Below are 14,910 nucleotides of genomic sequence, written 5' to 3'. Positions count from 1 at the left end.
AAAAAAAAAAGAAAAAAAAAACCCAAAACTTTCCAGAAGAGTCTTCAAAGAGAAGCCCTGGATGGCAGGCCCGGATCTCTTTTAACATCCAAACCTCTTTGTCCATCTGTGAAGTGTACCGAAGGCTTTAATGAGGGTGCTGCCAGCTCTGACTAGCTAAGAGCTCTTCACAAGATGACAGTTCTAATTGAGCCCTAGAGGCTAGAGCTCTAAAAGTCTCTACTGAGATCCGGCACAGAAACACTTGTATGTCAGCGTAGTTCTCACCCTCCAAGCATTAGCACATTGCTGCGAATGTGCCAAGGGTGGGCAACCACATAGGCTGATAACCATAAATGAGATGACTTGTTTTTCCCATGAATTACTCCTTGCTCGGTGTGGTCAGTGGGTTATAGAGCCTTGGGTCCGTTTTCAGAGCTTACAAGGCTACAAATTCGGATAGTTTAATAGGTACTAGCTAGCTATGTGGCTGATTCCTGACAGGACTTAAAATGTATTTTTGCTGATCAGCCTTGATGATTCTGCCTAGTTTGTGCAGTGGTACTCCATTAGACTGTCTGTTGAAACTGTACTGTCTTGGGAATAATATAGTCAATAATATTGTGAAAGCATCGTACGGTGTCACATGCTTGCTGGACTTATCATGATGATCACTTCTTGGGATGTATAAATGTTGAATAACTATGGTGTACATCTGAAACTAATATAATGTTGTATGTTAGCTATATTTTAATTTAAAAAAATCTTTTAAAAAAACTGTACTAAGTCTTTTCCAGTCTGGATTTTCATTTATATAGCGAATGTTTAAGTAAGGTACTCAAGGAAGCAAGATATGAGAGGAGGCCCCAGAGGCTGCACCTGGGTAGAGTAAGTAGGCCTTTTCTGCTTGCTTTTCTCTATAACAGTATTCCCAACCCCCAGGCCACAGACTTATAATGCTCTGTGGCCTGTTAGGAACCGGGTTGCACAGCAGGAGGTGAGTGGTGGGCAAGCGAGTAAAGCTTCATCTGTATTTGCAGCCGCTCCCCAGCGCGAGCATCACCGCCTCAGCTCCACCTCAGATCATCAGGTGTTAGATTCTCATAGGAGCCCCGGTCCCTGGTGCCAAAAAGGTTGGGGACCGCCGCTCTATAACATCTCTCACCCCATTAAGACTTCTTTCTATGCCCTATTTGGCCTAGGCTCATGAGGCTCACATTTCCATCTTCTTGAGCAGGCCAACACTCAGAAAGAGGTTCTGACGATCCCCTCTTCCCCAAGTCTGGATGACTTTGGGTACAACTGCCTCATCACCTCTGGAGGATAGAGAAGGTAGGGAATAGTCATAGATGGGGAGAATGAAGGCACGGAGAAATTAAGAAAATTGCCCAAGATACCACGCAAGTAAGTTGTAGAACTCAAGACTTCTAAGTTTTAGTGTAGGTATTCGAGATTAGAATACTATTGTTAACAATGATACGGTTATTATAATATTGTTAAAAATGTGTTTCTAATTATACTACTTTAATTAATCATAATTATGACAATACTACTGTTAATAACAACTGTAAATATAAGATTAATGTTATAGAAACTCCTATTTATCGAGCGATTACCATGTGCCAGATATTATGCTGTGGGCTTTGTGAGTATCATTTCACTAGGTCTCCCAGCAAACCTCTGAGTGTGGTATCATCACACACATTTTACACATGGTAAAACTGAGGCTGAGTTGGGTAAAGCACCTTTTTTTAAGGTCATATGACTAGTAAGTGGGATTGCCAGAACTTCAGTCTGTTTCAGTTTGATTCTAAAGCTCATACTGTGAACCACAACAGTACACAGCTCATATGTATATCTAAAATATGAACGGATTAGGAAAAAACTCAATCGAATGTAACAGTGAATAAAGGAAAGTCATAAATTTAGGTTAATAATACCAAGAAAAAGAATCCATTGATCTAAAAGCAAGCTGTGGTTTGGTAAAAACTCGCAAGAAATAACTATTGGAATAACTTTGGTTGACCATGAAACTCAATAGGACCTCGATTGCGATGCAGCTAAAGAAATATTTTCCGCGATCGTTTGTTACATTATTAGAAGAATAGTGTCCACAATAAGGGAAGTGAACATCCTGCTGACCTCAGACCATGTCTTGAGTTTTGGGCTAAGTTCTGGGCTGTTCAAGAGAGAACTACCAGAATGATCGAGGAGGAGAAACAAGAGAAGGAACCGGCCGTGTTCATTCCGGAGATGAAGTGATTCCTGAGGACCTACGGGCACCCTCTCCAAGTCCCTGAAGGCCTGGGCTAGAGAGAAGGGGACAGGTTTTTCTCTCTTGTGCTGTCAGAGAAGGAATCTGAGGTCAGTCTGTGGGCTAGCCGTTAGAAGGCAGGCTTCAGCTCATAAGCTAGATTTTTCTTATTACTCTCTTACGATGAAATATGTTATCTACTCTTCAGTGGAAACGTTTAAACGGAGGCTAGAGGACAACTTTTAGAAATGGTGTACAGGAAGTCCCTACTACTGTGAGAATTGGGACGGGGTGGTTACCAGGTCGAACCATACCGCTCTGATGCTCTGATTTTTACCTTCAAGCGGCCATCTGAGTGGGGTATAGGGGGTATAGCTCCTCCTTTCAAGTAGGAAGTTGGTGATCTCCTCAGATATGCTCTACAACTGGTTGTCATCTCTGTCCCCAGGTGTCACCACTGTTCTCACCATGACCACCTTGAGTATCAGTGCCAGAAACTCCTTACCTAAAGTGGCATACGCGACGGCCATGGATTGGTTCATAGCCGTCTGTTATGCCTTTGTATTTTCTGCGCTGATCGAATTTGCCACTGTCAACTACTTCACCAAGCGGAGTTGGGCTTGGGAGGGCAAGAAGCCGGAGGCCCTGGAGATGAAGGTGAGATACAACAAAGATGGGGGCTGGGAAGCACTCCCTGAGAAAACTGTATTGGAACCAGGAGTGGGCAGCCTGCAGCCCGTGGGAACTGGCCGGGGCTGTGTGCTATTCACTGGGGTCATCAATCCAGTTCTCAACTGGAGTGCTTCTTGGCAATGTGATGTGTTTGCTGGGGGCAAAGCAAAGAGGGTAGGTACCATGGTGGGTTGATGTCTTGTGGTGAGAGACCAAAGCGAAGCATGATTCTGCTAAATCTAGACTCAGAGGGAACCCTTTGTGCTTACAAGGTCACCCAGAAGAGTAGACTCTATCTTCAACCCAGAGAACAATCTTTAGGGTCACCTCTGCCCCTCACTTTCCAGTAGGTTCCCATTACAGTCAGACCAAAGTGATCATCATTCCTTGTGTCTTTGCTTACTTTTTACTCTCTACCTGGGATGTTCTTTTTTTTCCTGCCTGGTGAACACCTACTCATTTTTCAAGACCCAGATGAAATGCTATTTTTTTCCATAGAGCCTTTCCAGAATCACCCAGATAGCTTTAGCTTTTCTTTTAGCTTGGGGGTGGGTAGAGTGGGAAGGGTGCTCCTGATATTAAAAGCATTTATTTGTATTAGAGTTATTCGCCTACTCCCTAGACTAAACTTCTTGAGGGCAGAGGCTCGTCTGCATCATCTTTCTAACTAGACAGCATCCTTGAGCACAGCATCTGACTCACAGTAAAAACAACAAATGTTAGTTGGATTGGTCGATGGATGGGAAGGAAGAAAATAGAAAGAGAAAAAACAATAAACCAACTGGAATTGGTAGGAATAAAACATTAATACAGTGAAATCAAGATTGTTTTCCTTGGCTGATTTAAAAGAGTTCAGATCTCTAGATGTAGATGAAGACTATCCAAAGATGCTAAAAAAAAAAAAAAAACTGGCAGGTGTGGGCCCAGAATGATCCCAGTACTATCTGAAGAATCATGGAGAAAAGATTTTTTTTTTTTTTTTGTCAAACTGGAGGAAAAAATATATATTCCATAGAATACAGACTGGCAAGTTGGCAACAATCTAATAGATTTTAACAATTTATTCAGATAAAATTTATTAGCTCTTTGCTATAAATTGTACTTGAAGAAATAAGCACATTTCTACCTTCTCTATCTATTCTACCATAGGATTTTGGGGTTGGTTTTATTCTCATACTTAATCTAGTTGTTACCTTTGTGCTTTTAAAAGATATTTACCCATGTAATGCTTGATTTATCAGCTATGAACAAGGTCTATCGACTCTTCGCCCACTACAAGATAAAAGGAAATTAGTATAAATTATTCTACTTTTTACCTTGTCTCTCTACCAGCCCGTCATCTCCCAGGTTTGTTTGTTATACTACTATTTCTGGATTGTCAAATTTTATATCATTTATATGCTTTTATGCAGCCATAATTCTTAAAGTTTACTCATGGCTCTGCATTTAAATGGACTGTCCTCAAAATACTCCTTTTATTCACTTTTCCGTTTATTGTTTCATTTCCTTAGGCTGTCCTCTAGAAGTTTCTTTAAGCTCATGGGAACCACATTGCCTACTGACTTGCATGTGTAAGACTGTTAATTGTGTGTATACTTGAATTATACTGGGGCTGTTTTACAGTTCGTGGGTCACATTCTCTCTCTGATGACTATGTAAACATTGTTGTGCTGAATTCTAGTACTGAATGTTGTTAGGAAGGTATTTACAACCAGCCCGAGAATCTCTCACATAATAGAGAACTTGATCTCATGGCCTAGAAGCCAATATGTATGTTTCTTTTGTTTACAAATTTCAGTTACTTTACAAAGATATATCTTGATCCATCTGTATGAATTTTCCCCAGGACAGCATGCTGCCCTTGAAGCCAACAGAGTCACGGCTGTCTTTGTTTCGGAAAAGCGTTCCTGAAACATAGCTTTGTTCTGTTCTGTTCTCTTCCTAGAAGCACAAATTATACGTACCCCCATAGAACTTTGTCTTTTATACCTACCATTTTTCCTAATAATTTTTAATTCTGTTATTTTCCATTTCATTTTGCTCGTTTTTCTGAAGCCTGTCTTCCCATGTTTCCGTTTTTGTAGTGTCTATTCACCTTCATTTCTATGGTAGTAGTATTTTTTTACATTGATTTTATGACATCCGCTGACTTGTTTTTAGTGTGTTTTATGCTTGTTCTGTGTCTTGTTCCACGATCCTTTATTGGTCATTTTCCCTCCTTTTTGCAACATATTTTGCATCAGTACTATATTAGTTTGTTTTCATTAATTGAAGTTTCATTAGAGGAGTTCTTTACTAGCCCAGGTGTGTGTGAAAGTATCATTTGGAGAGGCACTGAATAAGCCCTTTTATTCTGTACTGGTTGGGCCATATTTAAAGTTGGGTAGTAGTAGTGAGTAGTTGAGAGTGAGTATTTTGAACACCATCTGTTGTCTATATAAATTCTCACGAGTATTCCTCCTTGTAGTGTGATTCTGCTTCTAACTAGCAAGAAGTTTCCCTTGCTCAAAGGAAAGCCTTCTATGTACCATGCAGGGGTGTGTGTTTGTGTGTGTCCTATTACAGCCTTGAATTTTTCTAATCTCTGCCTCTGCTGCCATTACTGGTGGTCAAACTGTGTTCCGGGATGTTCTCACGACCAGCCTGAAAACCGATTTGTTTCAAAACGGGGGTCATTTGTTTCCTTACTCCGGTCTTTTAGGACTCTATTCCTGGCCTGAAATCCATAAGTAGGCATGCTCAGTGTCTTCTGCACCCTGATCCAAGTTTTACTGCATTTTGGAGCGCTTACTTTTTGCTGTCAGGGTTAAAAATGCTTTCAAGTTTCATCGAAGATGGAGTTTTGGTTTCTATCTCTCATTTTCCTTACAGTTTTTTTGGTTGATTCCAGGGAGGAGAAGAAAGCAAAAATGTCCTGATATATTAAACTAAAAGGTCCCTAGAATATATTATTAAACAGATGTTTTAAGAGCAGTTAGCACTAAGAACTGATATCCAGCCAGAGTTAACTAAGAAGAAACTAGGCCAAATTAAGAAATTTTATAAAAAGTTTGCTAGACTGGTGGGCCAGGCAATAGCATAGACTTTATGAAGACATCTGAATAACTTATTAAATTATGCCTTTATGAAGAAGAAACAGCAGGTGAAAAATATTACAATTAGCCTGATGTAGTTGGTTGACCAATTGAGGTAAAATAGAATTGACTGATAGATGGACGTCAACCTGAATGGACATCCCTGTGATAATCCCCAGGGCTTCATCTTTGACCTTTCCCTCTTAACTGTCGTCATCAGAGACTCAAATGAAGGCACCTAAGAGAGCAGATTCAAAATTGTAAGCTGTCATTAGTGAATGTTCGTTGGAGAGGAGTATCTTTTGAGTTATGGATCAAAAAGAATGTCTAAAGTTTGAGAGAATGGGCTAAAACTAAAGGATCACATTCGCCGAATCAAACAAAGTCTTACACATAGATACAAAAATAGTTCTGGGATAGAAAAGCTTAAGAACAGTTGTACATTATAAATCAGATAATGGGATAAAGGGGGAAGTGAACTTAATGTAAGCCTTCCAGGTGCTGTAACTCTCGAAAAGCCAAATTTGATTTGAGCTTAAGAATTACCTAGAGCAAGTGAGATGGTAAGCCCTTTTATTCTGTACTGGTTGGGCCATATTTAAAGTACACTGTTCCAGGCTGGTTGTTACCACAGCGGACAAGGGACAAATGCCTCGAGAGGATGATTGCTCATTTCAGATATCTGAAAGGCTGTCATAGACGTCATGTGAAAAATGTGGTAGATTTGTGTTTTTTGCGGCTGGAAGGAAATGCGGGGGTGGTTTGAAGGCAGAGAGAACTAGAATAAATTGATAAGAGACTGTAGATGTCAAAAATGATGACCGTTTCTCCAATTCCAAGTAGTTATGAGAATGACAAAACAAGAATTGTCTAAAACTCTTCTGCAGAGATGGTGATCTCTGTCTTCCTCTTTAGTCCCTCTCCATAGTCAATCCATTTAAGTTATCTAAAATAAGTCAATTATGAGATTTGAAAAAAAAACCCTATGGCATGCATTAAAATGGATCTCTAATGTGAGGGGGCTACCCTTTGTCTGCACTGCTCCAATGTGAAGGAATTAGTGAGAACCACTGACCCACAGAGAAAAATGAGGTGCATTAAAAGTAAAAATATTTGGAAATTAATCATAACTTACTTTAGTTTCTCTTTTCTTCCTTTAGAGAGACATATTAAACCTTATTTACTTCAAAAAGCTTAGAATGGGTGAGCACGAAACTGTTTACAAGTAATAAATGATTTAAAAATCAGTTTCTGATCTGTACTATTATCAAGAATAAGATAAAATGTAAGGGGAAAGACTACAAAGGAGAGGAAAAGGAATAGGTGGAAACGAAACCTTATTTTCAAATGAAGACAAGTACCTTGTAACAGCACTCAGAAATAGATGGCCTGGGAACTTCTGAGGATAAACTCTATATGTTTCTCACTGCTTTCTCTGAACATCCCACTAAAATGAGAGTAAAGAAATAAAATAGGTATAAACCCACAACCACCAGAAGATTTGGAGAAGGAGTTTCAGTTAGACAAGAGATTTCAATGCATTTTTTAGAAGAATAAACGTGAAAAGGAAATAAGAACTGACTCATCGAGCTGGAATAAGATAGAACTCTGGAGGAACTCGGTGTTTGGGGCGCTCGGTACAGCAGAGAATAAAGCACAGGGGTGCAGCTGGGGGGATTGGTTAAAATCTGCGTACGGAGTCGTCAAGACCTTAGAGTCTGCCCAACGTGAATGGCTGCAGCTAGATGTGTACTTTCCAAAAGAACAGCAGAAGTTTCTCTTCTTTCTAAAAAAGCCAGATGTCTCCAGAGAAAAGACCTTTACGTGTTGATATTTGAGTGTACCCCAGGAAATGACTTGCTTCCAGCTGATAGTCTTAAGTCGTAGTCCACCAGTCAACAAGCCGAGCTCAGGGACAGTGAACGTGCAGACATTGTTTATGTTGCTAAATTATATTGAGATGCCAAGGATTACTGAAGTGAAGTTTGCAACGTGAAGGAGAAAAGCAAAGATTAAAAAATCCCCCACATTCAAAACCAACTCATCTTAGAGGGAAAAAAAGAAAATTTAGGGAATCAAAGAGAATTTAAGAAAGACAAAACTAACAGGTACCATATATATTTGTAAATATTATCATATCTAAAAATATAGGAATAGGATGCAAATATAAAAGGAAATCACAGAATAAGAAAGAACTCTTAAAAACAATTGCCAAAATAAAAATTTCGGTAGAGAGGTAGGAAAATAAACTGAAGGAAATGTCCCTACAAGCAGGGCAAAAAAGAAAAAAAAAAAGGAGAATGTAAAAGAAAGAAAAAGACTTAGGGAGGAATCTAGAAGTCCATCCAACTCAGAAGCTGCAGGGTTAAAAAGAAAAGGGAAGGAAGTTAAAAAACTGATACAAGACTTTTTTTTTTTTTTTTACAAAGGGAAACATAAGCCTCCAGATTGAAAGTGTTCTCATCAGTCCACATAAAGGCACGTCATCATGAATTTTCAGAAAATCAGGGATAAAGCAATAGTCTAAAAAGATTGGAGAGAGAAAATAAATGTTATCTACAAAGAAATTATTAACCCTTATCCTGTTTAGAAAACAAAAAAATGTGCAGCTCGCTGCCAGTGTTCATGTAACAGCATGTGTAGGAATACTACGTTTTCTAGGATTTGATATTTTCAGTGATCGAACTGCTAAAAACAATGCTGTAAATAGAAAGCTTTCATTTGTTTCCAAAGACTATCGATATACTTGAGCGATGTGAAAATAATAATAAAAGCAAGATACGTCGTGGCAAACTTTGTGGATAAGGTTAGGACTATAATCCACAAGCATTCTCATGGCAAACAGGAAAAGGGTTAAACGAATGGGACTACATCAAACTGAAAAGTTTTTGCACAGCAAAGGAAACCAACAAAATAAAAAGACGACCTACCGAATGGGAGCTATTTGCCAATGATACATCCGATAAGAGGTTAATATCCAAGATTAATAAAGAACTCATAGAATACAACATCAAAATAACCCCAAACAATCCAATTAAAAATGGACAGAGGCCCTCTGCTCTGTTCTCAGGATACACTTCCTGGGGTTTCTCCTTTGCCCCGCCAGCAGATCTCCTGCTCAGATTTCTCTCCTGAGTTTCAGGCTCACACACAGTTACTCATCAGACAGTTCCACTCGGGGTATCTCATAGGCCTTTCAAAAGCAACCCGTCCAGAACTGGACATAGCTTCCAGCCAGAATCCTCACCTCATCCTCAAGCCCCAGCTCAGTGAAGGTACTGCTATCTACTTGTGCCCAAACCAGAAATCCACAACACCTGTCTTTCCCTCCTTCCCACATCCAACCCGTTACATGTCCCCTCAATTCTACCTAATACGACTCTTGACTCCAACTTCTCTCCATTCCCACTGCTGTTGCCCTAGTTCAGGCCTCTGGATAATAACAGATCATTTCGATGGTGCTTTCAGAGTGCCAACTGTGCCAACTGTTGTGAAAAATAAATATATATATCTTCTTCATACATTAGATTCTTTGGTGTTCGTGCCTACTCTCAGCACTGTTCATTGTCCCATTTTTTTTTTACAGTTAAGGAAATTGCAGCTCAGACAGAATAAATAGCTTGCCTAAGCTGGGAGGTGTTGGAGCTGGACCTCAAGCCCCTATCTCTCTAACACTAATGCTGCTCTAGTACTTAACTATTATAATAAAACTGAAATACTGACTGCAAAAAAAAAAAAAATGGACAGAGGACCTGAATAGGCATTTCTCCAAAGAGGACATACAGATGGCCAGTGGACATATGAAAAGATGCTCAATATCATTAATCATCAAAGAAGTGCAAATTAAAACCACAATCAGATATCACCTCACACCTGTCAGAATGGCCATCATCAGTAAATCAACAAACAAATGATGGCGAGGATGTGAAGAAAAGAGAAATCTCATGCATTTTTGGTAGGGTTGCAGATTGGTACGGCCACTATGGAAAACAGTTTGGAGATGCCTCAAAAAAATAAAAATAGAACTGCTTTATGACCTAGCCATTCCGCATCTGGGTATTTATCTGAAAAATCCCAAACACTAATTCCAAAAGGTATATACACCCGTGTTCACTGCAGCGCTGTTTACAGTAGCCAAGATATGGAAGCAACCTAAGTGCCCATCAACAGACGACTGGATAGAGAAGAGGTGGTACAAATATACAATGGAATATTACTCGGCCATAGAAAAGAATGAAATCTTACTGCTTGTGACAACATGGATGGACCTGGAAGATAATATGCTAAGTGAAAAAAGTCAGACAAAGACAAATATCATATGATTTAATTTATATGTGGAATCTAAAGATCAAAATAAATGAACAAACAAAACAGAAACAGACTCACAGAAACAGAAAATACACTGATGGTTGGCAGATTGGGCAAGGTGGGGGCGTAGCTAGGTAAAAAAGGTGAAGGGATTAAAAAGTACAAATTGGTAGTTACAAAACAGTCATAGGGATGGAGAGTATAGCACAGGGAATGGAGTTAATAATACAGAGGGATCACTTCGTAAATGATATAAATGTCTAACCACTACGCCGTACACCTGAAATTAATATAAAATAATATCGAATGTCAACCGTAATTGAAAATACATTTTAAAAAGTAAATTAGTAGCAGAACGGCATCAGACTTCTCAGCGGCATTGGATGCTGGCCGACAGAGCAGTAACTCTCATAAATCTGATGGACAAATGATTTTCGCCCTAGAATCCTAAGCATAGGCAAAATATCAATTAAATGAAGAGGTACAGTAGTCATTTTCGGACCTGGAGGAACTCAGAAATGTCACTTGCAACAACTGCACCGTATGAAGATACTGAAGGATATGTTGTATTAAACGAGAAGGTGGAACATAAATAAAAGAGAAAGATATTGGGTTTAGAGAAGCGGGAATCCAACAGAGGACATAAATGAAGGGGAATTTGGAGTCTGGAACAGGAGGCTAGAGGTATTTATATAGTCATTTATAATAATATTACCACCGATTATTGATTGAAGTAAAAATATTGCTACAGTTTTTTAGAGGATGAAGGAGGAGTTGCATAAATTGAGGCAAATCATTTATCATGAAAAGATTATGCATAAAACTGATAGAAGTGTAAGTGTATTTAGAAATATATAAATAACTATTAGAAGTATCAGCTAAAAGATTTTAAAATAATTATGCGTTGCTGAATGAGCTTGGGGTGCATTGGGGTGCAGGTTTCCTGGGTTTTATTATAAGCCTTTAAGATCTATTTTATTAAAAACTATGTATTAAATTTTTGAAAATTAAAAATAAAAGCAAATCAAAATGAAGAAATAAAGCTCTATATTTAACAGGAATATAATTATTATTCTTAGAACTGCTTTTAAAATATTCATAAATTCTTACTTAAATTTTGGACACAGTAATTCTTAGGTTCTCTCTCTTATTTTCAAATAAGACTATTCAAATGCCCCAGTATAATATTTCATCTTTTTTATATTAGAGAAAATGCTCATCTTCCATCCAGATCTCAGGAAAGTTTAGTTTCTTATTGTTAATGGCTTTTAAATCTGTGGGGGCATTCCTGTGAACACAGCCACTAATCAAGTCACCCCTTGGTGTCTTCTCTGTGGAGTGAATGAAGATCACTGTGAATTAAGTCGTACTCATAAACCGGTGGCCTTCTCATCGTCTCCTACAGGAGGCATAAATGCCCTGACAACAATCATATTCTACCACTGCTGAATGGATCGAAACAGAAAAAAACCAGCAGTCATTTCCAGAATATATGTGGGATGCAGTTAAACAGTCCATGACCCCAGTACTCAGGAGCTGATGGTGTAAAGAGGAAAATGAGGTACATGTACCTACATGTCCAGAGCCCCGACACAGGACCAAGTGCCGACTGTCACAGCAGAGAGAAAACCAGAATGTTCCCTCTCCATTTTTTTTTCTTTTTAACCTTAACTTGGCTGTTTTTTGTTGTTGTTGTTTTTCGTTTGTTTGCTTTGTTTTTGAGGAACCTACGCCCTCGGCTGCCATTATAAGTAGAAGCCACCTTTGTATTCTTTCCTTGCTGCTTCGAGGTCATTATCTACCCCTTTACTTCATGCAAACTGCTTTGTGCTTTCATGCTCACCCCATCTGGCTATCTCACTCTTCTTTTTCTTCATCATCTTCCCAACATTATTGTCTCCATGTTCATTTTATATAAAGGATTTTTATAACCAGTTGACATTATTTGCAGCCACTCCAAGTTCTGTCTTTATTTTTCAATTCGATGACCAATCTGACATCATAAACTAGGATTGAGCCTGTGGCTAGTCCTATGAAATGAGCTCTGAGTTGTCACCCCCTGCCAGGCACTGCTGCTTCTACCACTAGGTTAAAGGCTTTGAAAATGAACAAATCTGATTGCCTGTAATTCTTGTTGTAGTGTTTTTGTTTAGCTTTTAGGAAGGCCAAAGAGTTAAGTCGGCCAATGACATTAGTATGTTTGGAACTGTCACGTGATGTCAGAAAACCTCATGATAAACTTCATGGACGTGTGAGGTCATATGCTCTACGGGGCTCACTTCCATGTCATCCTTGGTCAATGCTCAAATTGTAGTTTCCTTTGTGATCGTTTATCCTCCCCTCACTTATCTTTACACTCTGCTGGGCTTTATTCTGGACTTTTCTTCCTATCTCATCAACTTTCTTAAACTTCCCCCGGGAACTCCTGTTTACTGGAAAAAAAAACAAAACAAAACGATTCAGCACCCCGAGCTTTGTCACTGAATGAGCCCTCCAACTCTCTCTTAACTAAGAACCATTTCTCAGTTGAGATTTCCCTCGCACTGCCTGCTAATCTCCTCATTGTCATTTTCTGGGAGTGTGGTTCACGTCTCCTTCATCCCCAATATTTCCTCCAGACCGTTTACTCTTCCATCTTTTATACTGACCATGTCTCTTTCGAAGCTCTAGACCTTTAACTGGATTCTCATACATTACGGTTTCCTGTTTTCCTCTTACTCCCCTGAGATTTTCCTTTGCACTCAAGTCACCATCTCTCACTAACTTCGTTGGATTAGCCTCTTAATTTTCTTCCTCTGCTTTCATGACAACTGTCTATTCTCTGCCCAACAGTTAGGATGATCATTTAAAATTGTAAATTAGAAACACTTTTTTCCAATACTTTAATGGCTCCCCACTACACTTAGATCAACATCCAGAATTGTTGCCATGGCTTTCAAAGCCTTACCATGGGGATCTATATGACATTACCTCTTAACCATCCTTTTTTTCCCTCCCCCCCATTTACTCCACTTAGGTCACAGGTAGCTTCCTTGATGATCCGTGTATAAGTCCCTGTCATTCTAACCCCTAACTGCTTTGTCACTGCTCTTCTCTTTGGGACTCAGATCTTTTCGTGGCCTGCTTTCTCATTTTATTCAGATCTCCGCTCACCTTCGCAGAGAGACTTTCTCTGACTAGCGTTCATCGCCCTTCTCTGCCCCTGCCCTGATTTGCATGTCACCATTATACAGCGCACCTCCTCACGTTACAGAGCTGTATATATTTAATTGCTTATCTATTTATCTGGAACGTGAGCTCCTCGACAGCAGGGACCATGTTTTACTGTTCACTGCTGTACCCGCGGCACCTAGCACAGAACCTGCCACGTAGTGGACACTCAGTAAATACTTAAAAAAATAAATGGACAGCCTCTGGAGTTTCTCAAAATCCACGATTCCCTGTTTTCGTTGCTTTTCTATCCAGCCTTGGCTGCCTGGACTATCACTGCAGTCACTCACCTGCACTCTTGACCCCCTCACTCACTTCGGTCCGACTCCTCCACGTCTCTGAAAAACAGTCCGCAGACATTGACGGATTGCTGACAACTCTGAGCTTATACTCTTGAATTCTGCTGATCCTTCAACCTGGGACTGCAGTCCTTCTCTGTGTCCCTAATCAGTTCTGTCTTCTATTCCCTTTAAAATCTATTTTATCTTTTTGGTTGATTCGCTATTTTTATTGTATCTGTAATAATAAAATAATTCTATAAACAATATTAAGATGCAGTCATACTTTCTTTAACATTAGTAGATAATTATGGTATATTGTAGCTAAGAAATCAGATGATGCACCACAATCTCATTTTTGTCTTCCAGGAATAATTCCATTTGTACCAAATAAGTCTTAAAAGATAAACACCGAAAGTGTAAATTGTGGTCACATTTTTTTCTCTTTGCTTTTCAATCTGTATTTTTCATTTTCTAACTTACATTTTTAAAGTTATTTCAAATATTAAGAAATCCCCCTATTGTAATATTCCTTAAGACAAATCACTCTAAACAGATTGTCTAATAAAATTTATGACGTCTACTTAAAGGATGGGCAGATATCTAAATTATTTATTGAAACATTAACATTCCTGGGAACTGTTAGCCAAATGAGATATTCTAAATGAGGGACTATTGACATATAATTAATATAATTAACAGACAGGTTTTTTTTATGGTGAAATTAACCCTAATGACATAAAACAAATCAGTATAGATCATATGATATTCAGATGCCAGACCTAAAAAATTAATGTTTTGCCTTTAAAAAGTACTATTATAAGAATCCTCACAATAAATACTGAGTTGCTTTTCTATGCCTTATTTCAGTTGTAAATGGATTTTCAGTCCCCTTTTCTAGCATTTTGTTTGTTTCTTACATTCTTTTTTATTTTATTTTATTTGTTTCAATTACACAGTACATCGGTTAGACATTTATATAGTTTGTAAAATGATCCCCGTAATTACTCTTTCTCTCCCTTGACCCTCCACCCAGCCATCACATTAGTGCTAATTGCATTCCCCATGCCGTGCTCCCCATCCCCGTGACCATCTATCAGCTACTAATTTGTACTTCTTTAACCCTTTGCCCCAT

General features: G+C 38.9%; 1 protein-coding gene across 1 annotated transcript in view; it reads left to right on the top strand.

Moving 5' to 3' along the window:
• The window catches only part of GABRA3 (gamma-aminobutyric acid type A receptor alpha3 subunit), a 202,136-nt gene that overhangs the window by 180,981 nt on the left and 6,245 nt on the right, over window positions 1–14,910 (top strand). Inside the window, exon 9 of the mRNA XM_011384036.1 lies at window positions 2,682–2,890. Within this exon, the coding sequence (XP_011382338.1) occupies window positions 2,682–2,890 (209 nt within the window). The remainder of the gene's footprint in view (window positions 1–2,681; window positions 2,891–14,910) is intronic.

Source organism: Pteropus vampyrus, unplaced genomic scaffold (genome assembly GCF_000151845.1).
Source record: "Pteropus vampyrus isolate Shadow unplaced genomic scaffold, Pvam_2.0 Scaffold556, whole genome shotgun sequence".
Classification (NCBI taxonomy): domain Eukaryota; kingdom Metazoa; phylum Chordata; class Mammalia; order Chiroptera; family Pteropodidae; genus Pteropus; species Pteropus vampyrus.
This window is presented reverse-complemented; position numbering and strand designations above follow the sequence as displayed.